The following is an 18,829-nucleotide window of genomic DNA, read 5'->3' as shown; positions in this document are numbered from 1 at the left end:
GCTGGGTGTTTTAGCAAGTGTGGTTGCTGCAAGAAGGATAATGCTGAAAGTTCTAACCAAAACGAAAAGCAGACCAAACCTTTAGAGGTTTATGAAAATCCAGTAATTTTAGAGGACAAAAAACCAGATACCTGTTGTATAACTTTCAAAGCTATAGGAAATGAACAGGTTAATTCAACAGCTATGTAGGAACAGAACCACTGATTTCCTTAAACGTGCCTTTTTAAAGGTTTAATCTGGAGTTCCTGTCACTTGTGGTATCCCAGATAGTTAGTGCTGTTAACAAAATTTCTGCTAGAAGTGATTCCTTAACCAATTTATATTGCTTTGTCTTCAATCATTGTCCTCAAGTCCACCTTCGTTATTGTATACGTGAACATAAGTGTACATTGGTGATGGTGCAAATTCAAAGTGTGACTTTAAAAAAAGGCACAACATCATTATCCCAGGTGCTATTTGAGAAGTGTTGACAGGAGTATAATTTTCTGGAGCTTCCTTGTTGGTTTCTTTTTAAGTGGGGGTTCTGTAATTTTATGGTGCCAGATAGAAAATAGCTTCAAAGTACTTTTATCTATTTTTTTTTTAAATATCAAAAAGTAAGGAATAAGGTGGCGCGGGAAGGTTCAAGATATTGTGAACCATTTTTTTAATAATAGTTGTGTAGAACAGTGAGCACTTGTGTGCCAGTATCCACATGATACCAGGGGAAGATTATCACCAGTTGTGCCCCATTCTGATCTGTTGGCTTCAGTGGAAGTGAATGTGGAGAGGTTGAGTCAAACTAGAGGCAGTCACTCTCACATGCTAGCAACCAAATGTGGATGTCTGCCCCACAGATTCATCCAGTCACAAGTTTGGGATTCCAAACATAAATGGCTGAAGGTCAAGCTGATATGGGTCTATCAGTTCTGATGAATGGTACTTGAATATTAACTCTTGTTACAAAGTTCACAATGAGCTGTTTTATTCACTTCCAGGTTTTCATAATCTGAAATATCAAGGCAAAGATAATCTAGTGCATAAAGTCTGAAATTTATCCATCACTTTCCCACATTTTCATTTATGGGGTTTGAATGTGATACAGGTATTGGTAACTGCAGAATTAAATTGACCTCTCTGATATGTTCCTTCCATGACATTTCAGAATGTTGATGAGAAAGAGAAATTCAAATAAGACAGCATAAACCATTGGATTCCTGGCTGAATTTCATATTTGTATTTCCAACCTTAACCAGAGGCCTTTGATTACCACTACGTGAACTTATGGATTTCTTAATAGAGTTAAAAGCAGATCAGCAGAACTATCCATCTTTGGGCAAATTCATAAAGGGCAGGATCAGTTCTATCTGATGACCATATAAGGTGGCCAAAGCAGCTACAGCCATTGAAGGAGTGGCTGTTTGTGTTGGAATAAGGTGAGGTGAAGCCAGGGTAAGGTGAAATAATGTATAAAAATGTACGACAAACAAAATAGACTCCCATCAATTGTAAATTCATCAGGAGATGTAAATGAGTTTTATAAATATTCTTTTATTGTTTTTATAGAATATAATTTATGTATTGAATGAGTAGTTGCCTAAATATGCACTAACATTATCATTTTGAATATTGGACTTCACTATATTTTATTACTTATTTTTCTATTGTATGGTAGATTATTAAAAAAAACATTTAAAATACATTAAATACTTTACTGAAAAAAAATGCTTGCTTGCTTTCACTCACAGAAATGGCAACATTTCTCTAAGCATCAGAATGTTTCCAGGCCCCTATGTGGATTTACTGGGTGAGCTATATCACCTGTGCTGCGAGACTTTCTCACGTCCTTCAGCATTTGCACCTGGCAATCTGCCTTTGGGTTCTAGTGGGGATTTCACCGGGGATTGTCGGGCTGTGCAGAAGAAAGGGAATAACAAGTTATGCTCATTTGATAATATATTTGTAGTTATTTTAAAGTTTTAATTATTAAAAAGGTAATCTTTTTACTTTTGAGTTATTAATTACTTAGAGCATTTTGAATTTTTTTTATTTTTAACTTTTCAAATATTTCTGAATGGCAGTGCTTAGGGACAGTTTCTTTATAGAATATTCATTCATACATTCGTAGATTCAAAACTTATAAAATAAACATATTAATGTCTTTGCATCCAAAAGATCCAGATTAATATTTTGAGCCTTCTAAAAGTGCTGCAAAGGGTGAGGGCTTTGGTGGCTTTCATGATTTGTGAGCAGGACTTTTTATTTAAGATCTACATATGACCCAGTTATATGTAAAACATGGCAGTTTGCACACACCCTCATTGAAGTAAAAACACAATACTGGAGACACTCAGTCGGTCAAACAGTGTACTTTATGTAGCAAAGACGCAAAATCAACATTTCGAGCTTAAGCCCTTCATCGAGGTATGAACAAAATGTAGGCAGGGCCTTAACAAAATGGTTGGGGGGGGGGTGAAAAGGAGGGCCAGGGGAGGAGCACAGCCCACAGGCAGGAAACCATAGTTGATAAGGAAGGGTAAGTGATAAGGGTGGATAATTATCCACCTATTACTTCCTGCCTGTGCTCCTCTCCCACCATTTTGTTTGGGTGGTTGTCTACCTTGATGAAGGGCTCAAACCCAAAACATTGATTAATTTAACTTTATCTTTGCCACACTGTTTGACCAGCTGAGTTTCTCCACATTGTGTTTTTACTTGATCCAGTTTTATTTTTAAGTCCAGCACAGCATTGGTCCTCTTTGATTCTGCATAGTCAATTCAGATAAGTTGGCTGTGGTCAAACTAGAGGGTACAAGTTATAAGAAGTGGTTGTACAAACTTGACTTAATTTCTCTGGCACATTTGAAGCAAAGGGAAGACCTGATAGAAGTTTATAAGATTAGTACATGCATAAACTGGGTAGATAGAATCTTTTTCACAGAGTAAAAACAACAAATTCTGGAGGATATGCCTTTAAGGTGAAGGAAAGGGGTTTAAAGGAGATGTACCAGACAAGTCAAGTTTTTTTTATATACCGAGTGGTAGGTGCCTGCTAGGGTAGTGGTGGAAGCAGGTACTATTGTAACATTGCAGTGGCTTCTGGATAGATTTATGAGTGTGCAGGATATGGAAGGGTAATTAACATGTGCAAGCAGCAGAGAATTAGTTCAATTTGGCATCACGTTCAGCACAGACATAGTAGGACAAAGGACCTGCTCCATGTTCGAAGTGGTGACAAAAAACCCATTGTAAGCAATTACGCTTATTTTCAGGAGTTTTAAGGCATTCCAGAAATTAACCAGTTTATGAGTAGATGATAAATGCAAGAGGTGATAATAGTTTAGAATTTCAGTGAATTTTTATATTAGTCTATACAAATCCCCCAGTTACTAATTAGTAATTGTTTGTCTGTATTAATCACTAAATTACAATCCTTAAACACTTAAAAGGAGATGAAGAAGCATTAGAGACACTTTAAAGTACATTCAAGATGCTAACCAATATTACGTACGGGATTATGCAAAATGGATTCAGCAGAAACATGGGACAAAATAACTTTTCAAAATAAGGGGACTTTTTCCATACTGTCAATTGTATCCTCTGTCTCCACACCCCTCCCCTCCAATGTTGTGAAGTGAATCTAGATCTATCAAAAGGCAAAAACCAGGCAGATTAGTTCCAAATTTTATCAGTCACCCAAGCAGCAAATAATAAAGCCACAGTTGAAGAAAGCTAGGAAATGCATGGAACAAGTTCAAGAGCAAAATGGAAGACAGTAATTCAGCTGATTATTGTAACTGACACCAGATCGTTAGAAACACTGTTGGAATGGGGACAAAGAAGTTAGCAAGAAGCAAGCAGAGAACTGAAAGAAAGGATAGTGCAGTCTAATGAATTAATTCATGAGAACTTTAAAAACTACAATGAACCTGTTGTACTGTGAGCGGCTACCTGAAATTAGAGCTCTGCAAAGTGGAAAATTATTTGGGGTAACTACTTTTGAGGATAATGGTTAATGATATAGGAAACCTCTATAGTGAGATTTTTTTAAACTATCCAGAGCTTTGATTTATAACACACCTTGCACAACTATCTGACATCTTAGTGAAAAAAATGCTATTTCCAGAGCATGATCTAAAATACCCCATGTTTTAAATGAATCACCAACAAGGAGGTGAAATATAGCAAGGTGTGATAAAGGGAGATTTCAATCAACCACCAGTTTTTGTGCCAAAATTGGATAGTACGGTGTGTAATTAACTGTGGACCCATTTCATCCTGAACACCTCAAGAGCAACGTCTCAGCTCGACTTTGAAATGGTGCTGATAATAAAAGCCCTCAAGAACTAGAAGCAGTGCATTATTTAAAATGGAAATAACCTGAATGTTATACCACACAAATGCTGAAATGTACTACCTGGACAATCGTAAAATAAAGCACATTATATACCCTTCTTAAATGGTCAAGTTTATTGTCATCAGTGTAAAACACGCAGACATAACATGCATGCAGACAAATAATACATACGCAGGACAAGTATTCATATACATAAATAAATAAATGAATTTTGTATCATTAATGTGAGAGTCTCGGATGGGAAATATAAGCATTTCCTTTGGTCATTCAGCATTGTCATTGCCCCTGGCGGTTTCTCAGCCTGATGATGCTGGCTCTGAATCTCCTGTATTTCTTTCCCAACTGGATCTGCTCTAAAAGATGCTGTATACGGAGTGGAAGAGGTCCTCAATGTTTTTGCGCGTCCTCTTCAGACAACATTCCAAGTAGATCATGTTAATGGGGAGGAGGGAGACTCCAGTGATCCTCTCTGCCACTCTTGTGGTCCTGTGGATTGACCTCTGATCCATTTCTCTGCAGTAACCGTACCACACGGTGATGCAGCCAGCCAGGACACTTCTGACAGAGTTCTTGTAGAAGGTAGACATGATGGTGGCCAGTAGCTTTGCCCACTTGAGGAAGTTAGGAAGTGCAGTCGCTGTGGCGCTTCCCTGACAAGTGAGGTGATATTGTGTGCCCATGATAGATCATTAGTTGAGTGAACTCCAAGGAACTTGGTTGGTCCTCTCCACTTTCTCCACTACAGAGTATTGATGTGTAGTGGAGGTCAGTTGTTCCTGGTCCTCCCGAAGTCCACAATCATAAAACAAATTTTAAAACCTTGTTCTTAAGTACAGTACACTAACAAATAGGCAGTATATTTTTCTTTGTGTGTGAATACCTGGATATAATTCTGACTTTCTCAGATGAAAATCAACCAGTTGTCACAAAAATTTGTATGGAAGCTTTTGGCAGATAAAGTTGTTAGTTTTTCTCTTTGCCTGCGGTTTATTATTTATTGTAACATACTAAGATAAAGTGAAAATCTTTGTTTTGTGCATTACCTAGTCATCCAACTCATACTTAAGTACAGCAGGTTGTGCAATAAAACAAAAGTGCTGGCTGAAATTGTACAATAAGACAAAGAGTGCAGTGTAGTGTTGTAGTGTTACAAAACACAGAGGATGGAGAAAAGTACAGTGACAACGGCGCAAGTGTATGATCTTTTACCAATGAGAGGTACATTTAAGAATCTGACAATAGCAGGAAAGAAACTATCCTTGAATGTAGAGTTTTAGGTTTTCAAGCTTATGTTTCTCCTCTCATTGGAAGGGGGTGGGGGAGAAGAGAGTATGTCCAGGGAGGGACTGTTTGGTTCTGTAACTTGTTGGCTACATTCCTGAGGCAGTGGGAGCTATAGATGAAATTGATGGAGGGAAGATTGATTTGTGTGAATCTGTGTTCACATCTCTCTGCATTTTCTTGCAGTCTTTGGCAGAGCAGTTTCTGTGCTGGGCTGTGATGTAACCAGACAGGATACCCTCTCTGGTGAATTTGTTAAAACTGGTAGAAGACGTTGAGGGCATGCTGAATTTCCTTAGGCATCTGGGAAAATAGAGTCATTAGTGTGCTTTCTTGGACCAGGACCAAGATATTAACTCCATAGAATCTCCTGTGAATGTAATCCGGTAGATGCACAAGTAAATGCACACTAATGACTCTATTTTCCCAGATGCCTAAGGAAATTCAGCATGCCCCCAACGTCTTCTACCAGTTTTAACAAATTCACCAGAGAGGGTATCCTGTCTGGTTACATCACAGCCCAGCACAGAAACTGCTCTGCCAAAGACTGCAAGAAAATGCAGAGAGATGTGAACACAGATTCACACAAATCAATCTTCCCTCCATCAATTTCATCTATAGCTCCCACTGCCTCAGGAATGTATCCAACAAGTTACAGAACCAAACAGTCCCTCCCTGGACATACTCTCTTCTCCCCCACCCCCTTCCAATGAGAGGAGAAACATAAGCTTGAAAACCTAAAACTCTACATTCAAGGATAGTTTCTTTCCTTGGTATATTACTGAACTGTGCAGTCCTGATACCAAATGAAACTAAGATAACCCCATTTTCAATTCTTGATCCATGGCAGGTTTTCAGTAATTTTCTTTAGTATCTTGGACAAGGTAAATAAATAACTCTCAAATGATGCTACCATCTGAGCTCAAGAGTTTTACAACCTCCTATCTATCATGACAGATGATAGATAGTGTTAAAGTTAAATTGAAGGAATGAACCCCTTCGATTTATTTTAATTTTTAATTTAGACATACAGCCCAGTAACAGGGGATTTCAGCTAGGAGTCCATGCCACCCAAATAACCTACAACACCAGGTATGTTTCAAACGGGGGAGGAAACCAGACCCCCTGGGGAAAACCCACACATACACGGGAATAACATATAAACATGTTAGACAGCACAGGATTCGAACCCCGGTGCCTATCTCTGGTGTTGTAAAGGCATTGCATTAACCACTGTGCCAATAGTGTCGCCCTAATTTATTGCTGTGGTGCCTCTGATCCCTCTTTTTCTGCAGCAAAATGTTCAGTTGTATCCTGTTGTGGAGACACAGGACTCTTAACATTCAAGTACCGTAAATATGCATGTATAATACAAAAAATTTTGTACCAAAATTCGAGCTCAAAGTAGGGGGTCGCATTATACACACATATTTACAGCAGCGCGAATCGGGCAGACGAGGAGTAAGAGAGACGGCAGCGTGAATCGTGCAGGCGAGGGGAGGGGGGCTGTATTATACACGGGGGTAAAATTTTTCTCCCTTTTTTCCCTCAAAAATGTGGGGGGGGGTCACATTATACTCAAAACGCATTATACATGCATATTTACGGAATCTCCCACTTTCAAGCTAAAGTTTAATTTATATTTAACAGGTGCCAAACAAATTTTCCGGCAGATTCAAGGATAGTTTCTTCCCCGCTGTCATTTGACCATAAAGGGGACCTCTTAATAAGTAAAATGATGCTGCCTTTGCTCAGATTTAACTGAATCTTTTCTTTGTAATGCAATAATCTGCACTTTTGTTTTATTTTTCACCATCTGTTGTAATCAAGGTTAGGTAGACTTGTCTGAATAGCACACAAAAGCTATTCAGTGTGCACACAAGAGCACATGTGATGATTAAAAAAAATTCCATTCAGATTGAGAAACCCAGAAGTGAAAATGAGGAAAGAACTGATGACTCCAGATATCAATCACCCTCGGTCAATACTTTTATCCCAACAGGAGGGAGAATGAATTCTCTATTCATTTACCAGACTATGTGCATCAGTTGCCATTCATTTCTAATAACTGCATTTTCTTGAAAAAATAGTGGTCAATCACCTTCACAAACAGCTACTGCCATTCTGAGGAAGATAGATGCATGATGCTGTTGGACAGAGTTCCAGGATGTATTCCTTGCAACAATGAAGGGAGACAATAGATTCTCAAGTCAGCCCATGTGCAACAATGAAAGAAAGCTGTTTACCGTGCCCTAAACCTTCCTGTTGTTGACTCCTTGCCATGATGTCAGCACTGAGATGGCCTTGCAACCATAACCAAAATTCAGCCTCAGTGGTTTACTTTCCAATGCATTTTGCATCATAACACGTCAATGTGAGGTCATAAGCACAACACACGAGCAAATAAATGTGCAACATTGCTGGACTAAAATAAGAAATCTCATTAGGGATATGTTTTGTAATACACAGTTGGTTGGATCGGAAATTTCCATAATCGAGTATTATCTCACATCCAGAGTTTAAAAAAAACTGATTAAAGTTCAAATTTTGCACAAATGAATCACTCTGATTTACAATGCAATTCAGTCACATGTAACCAGTTTGCCAAATTGTTAAAGTGACAGCAATTTAATCCAACATTTTCAAAGCAAATAATTTACTCTAATTAGCAATGATTTTACTATGTAATCAGAAAATGTTGTGTGAAAAAATATTTAATGGACAATCCTGGATTTTTGACAATGACTACTTCAAAGTAATTAACAAATAATTATTTACTGTTTTCAATTTTTAGATTACATTCACATTTTACTACTTTTTCCATTTACCAATCTGACCACATCAATTGAAAATGTGCATAATGTTAATCAACTGACTGATGGGATGCATTAAACAAAATATTCCTCTAAGTCAGTGATTTCTAGTTGGTTTTTCATATCTAATTAAAAAAATACATCCATTGACTGCATACATTTATAAAAATGTGTAAATGGTAAAGTAGAATAAAGGAATGGAGGAATACAGAGTTGTGAAATATTTAAATACCAGTTAACACATTTGTGAACATGTAAACAAAGCACTGGGGAAACTTTTCCAGAGAAAAAGAGCAAAAAAAAATGAATGATGAAGTATTGAACTTAAAAAGGAACCTTGGTTAAACTAGAGTTAGGATATTTATTGAATCTTAGCTCTTCTTACCTACAAAAAGATTTATAAGAATACCAAAACTGAGAAGCTGGAACACATCAAGGAAACTAGAAAGGTTGGGGCTCTGAAGGCTGAGAACACCTCGACAGAGGTTCCTACAATTATGAAGGATAAACACGGGGAAGATGTGTCAAACTTTGAGATTATAAACATCAGATAGTTATTAATAATTGTAATAAGGAATTCAGAAGAAACTTGTTTACCCAGGAACAAAGAACCTGTTCCCATATCCAATGGGCTAGTAGAGCAATACACAAAATAGCTGGTGAAATTCAGCAAGTTACGCAGAATCTTTACAAATTAAAGGGTAACCAATGTTTCAGGCCTGACCCCATCATCAAAGGTATAAAGCAAAAACCAGACAGGCGCTTGAATAAAAAGTTGGGAGGAGAGAGGGAAGAAGTGGCAAGGAGAAGAGCACGGACCAACAGATAAGAGGTCATCGGTTGATATAAGTAGGAGAGCAGACTTAAAAAAAAAGAGTACTATGGGGGTTATGGTAGCTCTCAATGGAGAGAGAGGGGAAGGGGGTAGGGAGCTAAAGTAAAAAAGAGAGGGACAGGGAAAGAGAGAGATTCAAGGAGGGGTTTAACAGAAACTGGAGATGTCCATGTTTATTTATGGCATTTAAGGGGAAGCTGATCAAGTACATGAGGAATAATGGAATAGATGTATTTGCTAATAAATTTCAATGGAGTAGGTTTAGGATCAGTTCATGTGGAACATCACCTCGAGCATAGATCGAATGGGATAAACAAATTGAGTCTGTGCTTAAATTCTTTGTGACTTTGCATGTGGATGGAAATATTCTGAACGATGATGTATTCAATTAATTTCTTCTCAGCAGGAGTGATCAAACTTCCTGTGATGCAATTACTCCACGGTCATTGTCTCATTTATTTCTGGAGAATCAGTTGCAGCTTGAGGTAATGATGCTTCTTCATCCATTGCCTCACCTGACTGAATATTTTCACTAGTAGAGTTCAAATCTCCAGGATGATCATTTGCACTTATAGTGGGGGCCACTGTTAAAAACACAGAAAAAGATGTCACTGATAAGATGTCACAGAGAAAATGATATATTTAAAAAAAAAATCAAAATAGAAAGCATTGATTTTACACCTTCCTTTCCACACACACCTGCTCTTTTACCTCTTTTTGTACCCTCATGTCCTAAACACTCCATCTGGGTGAAAGAGCAATTTGCATACATTTCTTTCATTTACATTTAATGGTAACAAGGTCAAGTCCTAGCCACTGGTAAGACCAAATGCAGATCAAGTTCTGTCCCAAACATGATCCCGAGTTTCCAGATACCCGTCACTAATTCCACTATAAATTCTCCACTGCTCTCAATTGAAGAATCATTTTGGCACTCTATATGCTTCCAGACTCAGCAACTTAATAATTACCTGCTGGCAATTATTTTGCCACTCTCTTGATGTTTTGATTTTATTTCAGATTCCCATTGTATATTGCTCCTGTGCAACAAGTTGCCTGGATTTTTCCCACTGAGGCCAATCTTCCACACTCACCTCCTCAGGCTACCCTCTACGCTGGATTTATTTGGTCTGAATACCTTGAGACAGACAGCAAAATTGCCCCTGATTTTGTTCTATGTCAAAGCTGTCAACTTGTTATAATACTTCTCAGGAGCATTTAATTAACAATTAAATTAACAATTCTTGAAACCTGAAAAATAAAAATCACCCAACACATCTGAAAATCTCAATAATCAGAAACCTTATTGCAACTAAAATGCATTAAAATTATGCAATTTACCTTTGTTGCTCACAACTGAGCTTTCCCTATTGAACTGATGGGGTAGTTCCTGCACCTGGACTAAATCAGCACAGGATTTGAGAGTAGATTTGCCGATATAAATACTTGGGACTCTTGACACGCTCATGCTTAGTTGTTGGGACTTCATATAGTGGTAAATTGCAGCTGTGAAACAGCTGGTGCAACTCACAGTAAGTGTGGAAGTTACACATTCTCTAAGATGTGTCTAGAGGTGGGATCATGTAGTAGGTGTTGGGTGGAGGAGGATGCATTGGATGCAGAGGAGGTTGGATGGTAGGTGAGGACAAAGGGAATCCTGTCCTTGTTTCGCATGGGGTAGTGGAGGATATGCGGGTGAGGGTCGAGTTGATGGTGATAGAGGGGAAGCTACATTGTTGGAAGGAGGACATCTCTAATGATCTGGCATGGATGACCTCATCCTGGGAGCAGATGTTGGGAGACTGTAGAATTGATAGAAAGGAATAGAATCCTTTATAGAGGACAGGGTGTGAAGAGCTGTCGCCAAGGTAGTTGAAGGAGTTGGTGGGTTTGTAGAAGATGTCTGTTGAAAGTTTATCTCTCAGGATGAAGTCAGAGAGATTGAGAAAAGGGAGAATGTTGCTAGAGATGGACCAAGTGAATCTGAGATCAGGGTGGAAGTTCGCAGGAAAGTGGATAAAGGCAACAAGCTCATTATGGGTGCATGAGGCAGCATGAAAGTAGTCATTGATGAAGTGGAGGAAGAGTTGAGGGACCTTGTCTGTCTAGGCTTGTAGCATGGATTGCTCCACATAGCCAACAAAAGGCAGGCACAGCTGGGGCCCATGCAGGCATCCTGAAGAAAGTGGGATGAATCAAAGGAGAAATTATTGAGGGTGAGGACATTTTGCAGCCGGAGGAAGGTGGAGGTGGAAGGCGACTGGTTGGGTCTGTTCTTGAGAAAGAAATGAAGGGCTTAGATAACTTCAGTATGGGGGAATGGAGGTGTATAGTGATTGGATGTCCATGGTAAAGATGAGGTGGTCGAGTTCAGGGAACTGGAATTTGTTGAAGTGATGGAGTGCTACAAAGTCTGGCCTATTATTTACACTTCATGAATGTCATATTCCAGCAATTTAAATATGAAATCAAGCCTGATATTCTGATATAACATTCGGGAAATGCCACTTTTGGATGTTATGTTATAATAAGACTCTCAGGTAGAATAATGCTATTCTCCTCACTGCTGTGACTGTAGTGTGCTGCTCAACCAACATTCGACACATTATCAGGACTTATCAATTTGTAGGATTTAATTTGTTTGCAGAAAAGTCTTATGTTTCATATAACTGTGACCTGAATTCAAAAGTACCTTGCTAGTTGTATAATTTTCTGGAACACCTTGAGTTATGCCATGCAGTACATAATATGTTTTTCTTTCTTTTGTTATCTTTGTTTAATTAAGGTTCAAAGCAGAACTTCATCAGTTCAAACTTCAAACACCTGACAAACATTTCAACGTGCAGGGCACAGATTCAGCATGGCAGGAAATCAGAAGTTCACAGATATAAATATTCTTTATTGTAGCTCATTATTACCTTCCAAAGAATTTTGTTTCAGCTAACCAGATGCTAACACTTTTTTTAAAAAGTAATCCATTCAGAAGGTTTGCTTCCTCTTTAACTCTCCCTTTTCTTTCCTCTCTTCCAATGATACCTATCCTTTTGTCTTGAGCTTTTTCTTCATTAGAGTGGAAGTTGAGTTTAAGCTGTATTGTAGGGAGTAATAAGATACCAACCAGTGTCTCACCAATGTTTATTATCCTGTCAATCCTGAAAATTGTTGGCAAGTGAGCAACAGCAGGACGTTGTTTGACTGTAGGCCTTACCCATCTAATAACCTGCCAACAATACACAATGAATGTCATTAATAAAACTCCTTCCTGCATTGGCTCTATTTCTCGATCTGTTCTTACCATCCCTTCCACCACCATCACCCACGAACAAAGACAGAGTCTCTTTGGTCTTGACTTTCCACTCCACCAGCCTTCGCATCATCTGACACGTTATCCTCCGACAACTCTGCCAATTTCAACGTCAACCAATCACTCACCACTTAAAGAGCATAAGAAATTGCAGGAATAGGCCATAGGCCATTGGCTCATCAAACTTTCTCCACCATTCCACAAGATCATGGCTCCACCTACCTGCTTGTCCCCCATTACCCTTAATCTCCCTATTATGCATAATCTACCTCATAATGTCTTAAATATATTTAACGAGGCAGCCTTTACTGTTTTCTTGTAGAAAGAATACCACAGACTACTGCTTCCTTGGACAGAGAATTCCACAGATTCACCACTCTGGATAAAACAGTTCTTCTTCATCTCTGTATTAAATCTACTCCCCTGAATCTTGAGGCTGTGTTTCTTTGAGTTTCACCTACCAGTGGAAACAACATTCCTACTTCTATCATCTATTCTTTCATAACTTGATATGTTTTTACAATATATTCCTTCATTCTCCTAAACTGCAGTGGGAACAGTCCCAGACTACACAACCTCTCCTCATAGGCTAACACCCTAATCTCCAGAATCAACCTGGTGAACCTCATCTACCATCTCTAAAGCCAGTATACCCTTTCTCAATAAGACCAGAACTGTATGTAGTATGCCAGGTGTGGTCTCACCAGTATTCTTTACAACAGAACCTTCCTGCTCTTACATTCAATCCTTCCAGCAATGAAGGCCAAGATTCTATTTGCATTCTTGATTACCTTTTGTACCAGCAAACCAATCTTCTGTGATTCATGCACAAGGGCCCCCAAGCACAGTAACATGCTGCAGCCTTTCACCATTTTAATAATGATTCAATGTTTTTTTTTAAATTCTAAAGGACATGAGCTCACATTTACCAACATTGTACTCCACCTGTCAGACGCTTGCCAACTCTTCAATATCTCTACCAACTCTGTGTCCTCTGGACAATTTGCTTTTCCACTCAAGTTAGTCTCATCAGAAAACTTAGATACACTACACTTGGTGCCTTTCTCCAAATCATTAATATGTGTTGCAAACAGTTGAGGGCCCAGCACCAACCCCTGTGGCACTCTGCTCATCATTGATTACACTGGACAATGAAGAGTTTTCTTCCTGAACACTTTTGGGTGTATTTTATGGATTTTGGGCTGCTAAGCATGAAAATCACCTTCACATACTTTTTTTTAAGATATACCCTATTTTTGTGATTTCCTGTCATATTTTAAGTCTACTTCAAGCATATAAAACGATGAAGTGCAACATGTCATTGAAAATTCATTTTCTACATTCACACTTGGACGTCTTCCCTGCTGATCTTGGCACAGTCAGTGACGAAGTTAGTGAAAGGTTTCACCAGGACATTGCAACCATGGAAAAGTGGTATCAGGGCAACTGGAATCCATCAATGTTAGCTGAGTATTGTTGGACACTGACACGAAAGGCATCAGAAGCTGAGTACAAACGAAAATTAGCGGCAAATGTTTTTAGGTCAGTTGAACAAATGCAATTTGTCAGCATAATTATGCGACAATTCAATAAAAGTTCAATTAATATTGCTCCAGCTTCCTGTGTGATACTGCAAATTGGAAATTATCTTTATGTTCAGTTTGAAGTTGTCTATAATAATCCCTAATTTGTTTTCAGGAAGCAAACCTTTTGAAAAAAATTATTGTCCAGTGATACCAACAATAGAATTACCAATTTATCTCCATTCTCTGCCTTCTACTGGTTCACCAATTCTCTATCCATACTAATACATTGTCACCATCTGAAAATCCAAGTATATAACATCCAGCTGTTCCCCTCTATCCACTGCACTCATTCAACTTTAGCAAATTGATTAAACATCTTTCCCTCTTCACTCTTATCTGCTTTTTGCTGGGATTGGTCTCTTTGTTGCACCCTACTCTCCCCACCCACAATTCTGTCATGTTCCCCACCCCCCACCCCTTACCGCTGTAATTATGGAATATGCAAAACTTCTCCCTACATCTTTTCCCTCATCTTCATCCAGTATCACAAACAGACCTTCCAAGTCAGACAGAGCATTACATGCACATTGTCTAAACTAATCTACTGCTTCCTGAACATCAGCAAAAGCAAATACAGGTTGGGTGACCAGTTTGCTAAGCATCTATGCCTTATTTGTGGGTCCAAGCTAGAACACCTTCTTGCCAAACATTTTATTCCCCTCAGTGTTCCCAGATCTTTCCTTATCCTCTTCCATTGCAGGGTACGGTTAAATGTAAACTTGAAGAACAACATATCCTAGAGTGCCCTTCATAATTTTGGGGACAAAGACACTTCTTTTCTTTTATTTGCCCCTGTGCTCCACAGTTTTATATTTATAATGAAACAATTCACATGTGATGAAAGTGCACCTTTCAAATTTTATTCAAGGTTATTTGTATACATTTTGATTTGACCAAGTTTCCTCATTTCAGGGCACCATATGTTGGGGCATTTGGCTCACAGGTGTTCGTGAACATTCAGGTATGTTTAATTGCTTCATTGGTGCAGGTTTAAGAGAGTTTCATTTGCTTCTAAACTTTTGATCACCTTTGAAGTCAATTGTGCCAATGAAAGACAAAAAAGCTATTATGAGACTGAAAAATGAGAATAAAACAGGAAGAGACATTGCCCAAACCTTAGGATTACCAAAATCAACAGTTTGGAACATCATTAAGAAGAAAAAGGGAACTGGTGAGCTCAATGTCGTATTTTTATGCATATAATGTGTGTGTTATATGTGTTTTTTTTTACAAACCAGGTAAAGCCCCCCCCCCCCCACCCCCATGCGTTATATGCATGTGCATACTACACTAGAATATTTTGACGTTGAAATAACGTGCACAATTTATAGCGGGCATGGGAAAGTCACACCGACAATTTGTAGCAAGCATGGGAATGTAATAGCGGCAATGAAAGAACGCACACAATGTATAGCAAATGTGGGAGCTGAGTACATACAAAATGGCAAAACTCAAAATTTTGACCTTGGGAATACCTCTTTGACCTGAGTGCCATGGTATTCCGAGAAACTGGACACACTGGCTTGGGCACTGCACATTATCAATGTTAATTGCCCAGATCTGTCCCTTGAGGGAGGAGATTAACCCATCAAATGCCTCTGATCTGAAACAACATTAGGATGATTTTGTCCTATGGCATCAGTTTAATCATCCTCAAACCATAAAATTCTCAATTGCATACTATTTTTAACAAGATAAGGTTTCTTTTAATTTCTTTTTAAATTGTGACAGAATTAAAAACTTGCTTAACTCTTCAAAGCTTGTTAATGTGTTGCAGCAGGATATCATTTCTATAATGGGCAATTGACACATCTGGGGGAAGTTGAATGGGTGTAATCGCAGATATTGGATCTATGGAATGTGTTTTGTCTCATGTCCCAAATAAATGCAAATTGCTCTTGTGCTCCAAAATGTAGAATACTACACCAGCACAGTATATGCGTCCATGCTAGACAAAAATATTTTTGCTCGATTGATTTTTTTTGCATGCTATATGCAGCTGCGCATTATATGAGTGAAAATACGGTAATCACAAAGGAACTGGTATTCCAAGGAAGACCACCACTGCTGATGACAGAAGAATTCTCATCATAATGAAGAAAAATCCCAAAAGGTATGTCCGACTGATCAGAAACATTCTTCAAGAGGCAGGTGTGGACACGTCAATGACTGTTGTCCTCATAACACAGAAATACATAAAGTTCATGAACAGAAATACAGAGGCTACGCTGTAAGATGCAAACCACTATTTATCCACAGAAAGGATGGCCAGATTACAATTTGCCAAGAAGTATTTAAAAGAGCCTGCAGAATTCTGGAAAAAGGTCTTGAGACCAAGATTAACCTGTATCAGAGTGATGGCAGGAACAAAATGTGGAGACTTTGCCATGGTTTGCATCTTGCAGTGTAGCCTCTGTATTTCTGTTCATGAACTCCACTGAGGACAGTAGTCTACACCTGCCTCCTGAAGGGTGTTTCTGATCTGTCGGACATAAGTTTGGGAATTTTTCTTCATTATGTTGACAATTCTTCTGCCATCAGCAGTGGATGTTTTCCTTAGAATACTAGTCCCTTTGTGATTACTGAGCTCACCAGTACGTTCTTTCTTCTTAAAGATTTTCCAAATTGTTGATTTTTGATAATCCCAAATTCTGGGCGATGTCGTTTACTCTTGTTTTTCAGTCACATAAATGACTTCTTTGACTTTTATTGACACAAAACTCTGGTTCTCAGGTAGAAAAATGGCAACTACAGACTCCAAAGGTGATCAAAAGCTTAGAAACAAGCCTAGCTCTCTTATACCTGTACCAATGAAGAAATTAAACATACCTGAGTAAGCACAAACAGCTGTGAAGCCAATGTCCCAAACATTGTGGTGCTCTGAAATGAGGGGGTCTATGTATAAAAGTTCTGTAATTTCTACATGGTCAAAAAAAAAATGTATACAAATAACCTTGAAGAAAATTTGGACTGTGCACTTTAATTACATGTGAATGAATTGTTTCATTCTAAATGTAAAACTGTGGAGGACAGGGACAAATAAAGGAAAAAAGGTGTCATTGTCCCAAACATTATGGAGGGTAGGGCACTGAATTCCTCCTGGAACAGTCCTAAATCCAAAGAGGTGAACATGAATTTATTCCAGTTTTAGGTAATACTCACTCCCATCCTTTTCCATCTTAACCTACTCCCAATCTCATTTTTCTGGCTATCTGTGTTCCCCCACCCCTGTGGTCTCATCCTCTACCTTCTTTCTAATACCCTATCATCTTTTAACCCCTCCCCAGCTTTTCCACCTTCCTTCTTCTTTCCCACACCCCCCCACCCCCAGACATAATGCATAAATGTCCTTTCCACTTTAGCTTCCATAAAGGGTCCCATCCAGAATATTTGACTATCCTGCCTGATCTGTTCCTTGATGAAGGACTCAAGCTCAAAACGTTGGTTATGTATTTTTACCTTTGCTGTATAAAAGATGCCGTTTGACCCGCTGAGTTGCTCCAGCATTGTTTTAATTGTTGTATTCAAAGGAAGAGAGCGAAGGAACAAGAGTGCCCTCTACTGGATGCATTTATTATGAAAACGTCTTGCAAGAGAATTGGGAACAACAAACATTTTGCTGGACAAACTGATGAATGTCTTGATAAAGGCCCTGGCCCGAAACAGTGACCATTCTTTTCCTTGCACTGATGCTGAGTTCCTCCAACAGATTGCTTATTGCTCCAGTTTCTAGGATCTGCAGTCTTTGTGCCTCCATTCAAAATCCAAAGCAAAAGAGAATTGCTTTTCTCAAGCACTGTTGAGGCTGATACAACTAAAACACTATTCAGCATATTTTCCCTTTACTAAAGCAAACCATCCCAAAGACATGCTTAGAATTGCTATCAAATAACTGAGTCAATGCCTCCGATCAATATCTTTCATGGGCGATCAGTGGCTTGAAATGCCCTAAGTTTCTAATCTGCATCCTAATAAATATTCTGCAACTTTCTTATTAAATCAAAAAAATTTGCACCTTTCCCTATAGATCAGCAAGTTTGCTATGTCTAAGATTCAAGCTTTAATCCTCGCTGAGCAAGTTCAAGCATCATGAGAAAGCAGCATTGTACCACTGTTAGTTTCATCTTCCTGTGCAGGGAAACAGAAAGATAAACTTGGATGGGCTTCTCTATTCGCAGGTGCATCCTATTCCCTTGCCGGATGCATACGAGTATCGGACCTGAAGTTTAACTCCTTCCTACCACGAAGGACATCTACAACACTTGATGCAGGCGAAAGGAAATAAACATCGTGAAGGACTCCACACACCCCTCATGTAAACCGTTCTCCCTTCTGCCATTTGGTAGGAGGTACTGCAGCACTCAGGCCCATATGTCCAGATTGGCAACAGGTTTTTTCCCCCCCAAGCCATCAGAATCTTGAATTCCCAGAACATTTGTGGATAGGGTACCGTGGACTGTTACTGTATACGTTTTAATATTTTAATGTATTTAACTTCTTTTCTAACTTGTATTTATATAAATATGCTCTGTGGTCCTGGAGAAATGCTATCTTGTCTTTACCATTCAAGCATGGTATGAAAGATAAATAAGTGACTTGACTTGTCTCTTTCCCACTGTAAAACAGCCAGTCAATTCAATATTTCTCATCATGTGGACACAATAGATTTTAGAT

The 18,829-nt window shown here is 38.7% G+C and overlaps 1 protein-coding gene and 1 long non-coding RNA gene across 4 annotated transcripts in view; both read right to left on the bottom strand.

Moving 5' to 3' along the window:
* Window positions 1-1,670: 1,670 nt before the first annotated feature.
* LOC138757528 (uncharacterized) lies at window positions 1,671-7,958 on the bottom strand. Its single transcript, XR_011353656.1, has 2 exons — window positions 7,719-7,958; window positions 1,671-1,891 (listed from the first exon to the last, which is right to left on the bottom strand). It is a non-coding gene; the product is annotated as an uncharacterized lncRNA (long non-coding RNA).
* A 368-nt stretch (window positions 7,959-8,326) lies between these two features.
* The window catches only part of LOC138757524 (protein sel-1 homolog 3-like), a 112,002-nt gene continuing 101,499 nt past the window's right edge, over window positions 8,327-18,829 (bottom strand). For all 3 annotated transcript variants that reach the window (XM_069925025.1, XM_069925023.1, XM_069925024.1), the window contains one exon: window positions 8,327-9,849. In XM_069925025.1, the coding sequence (XP_069781126.1) occupies window positions 9,698-9,849 (152 nt within the window). In that variant the 3' untranslated portion in view covers window positions 8,327-9,697. The remainder of the gene's footprint in view (window positions 9,850-18,829) is intronic.

Source organism: Narcine bancroftii, chromosome 3 (assembly GCF_036971445.1).
Source record: "Narcine bancroftii isolate sNarBan1 chromosome 3, sNarBan1.hap1, whole genome shotgun sequence".
NCBI classification, from domain to species: Eukaryota; Metazoa; Chordata; class Chondrichthyes; order Torpediniformes; family Narcinidae; genus Narcine; species Narcine bancroftii.
This window is presented reverse-complemented; position numbering and strand designations above follow the sequence as displayed.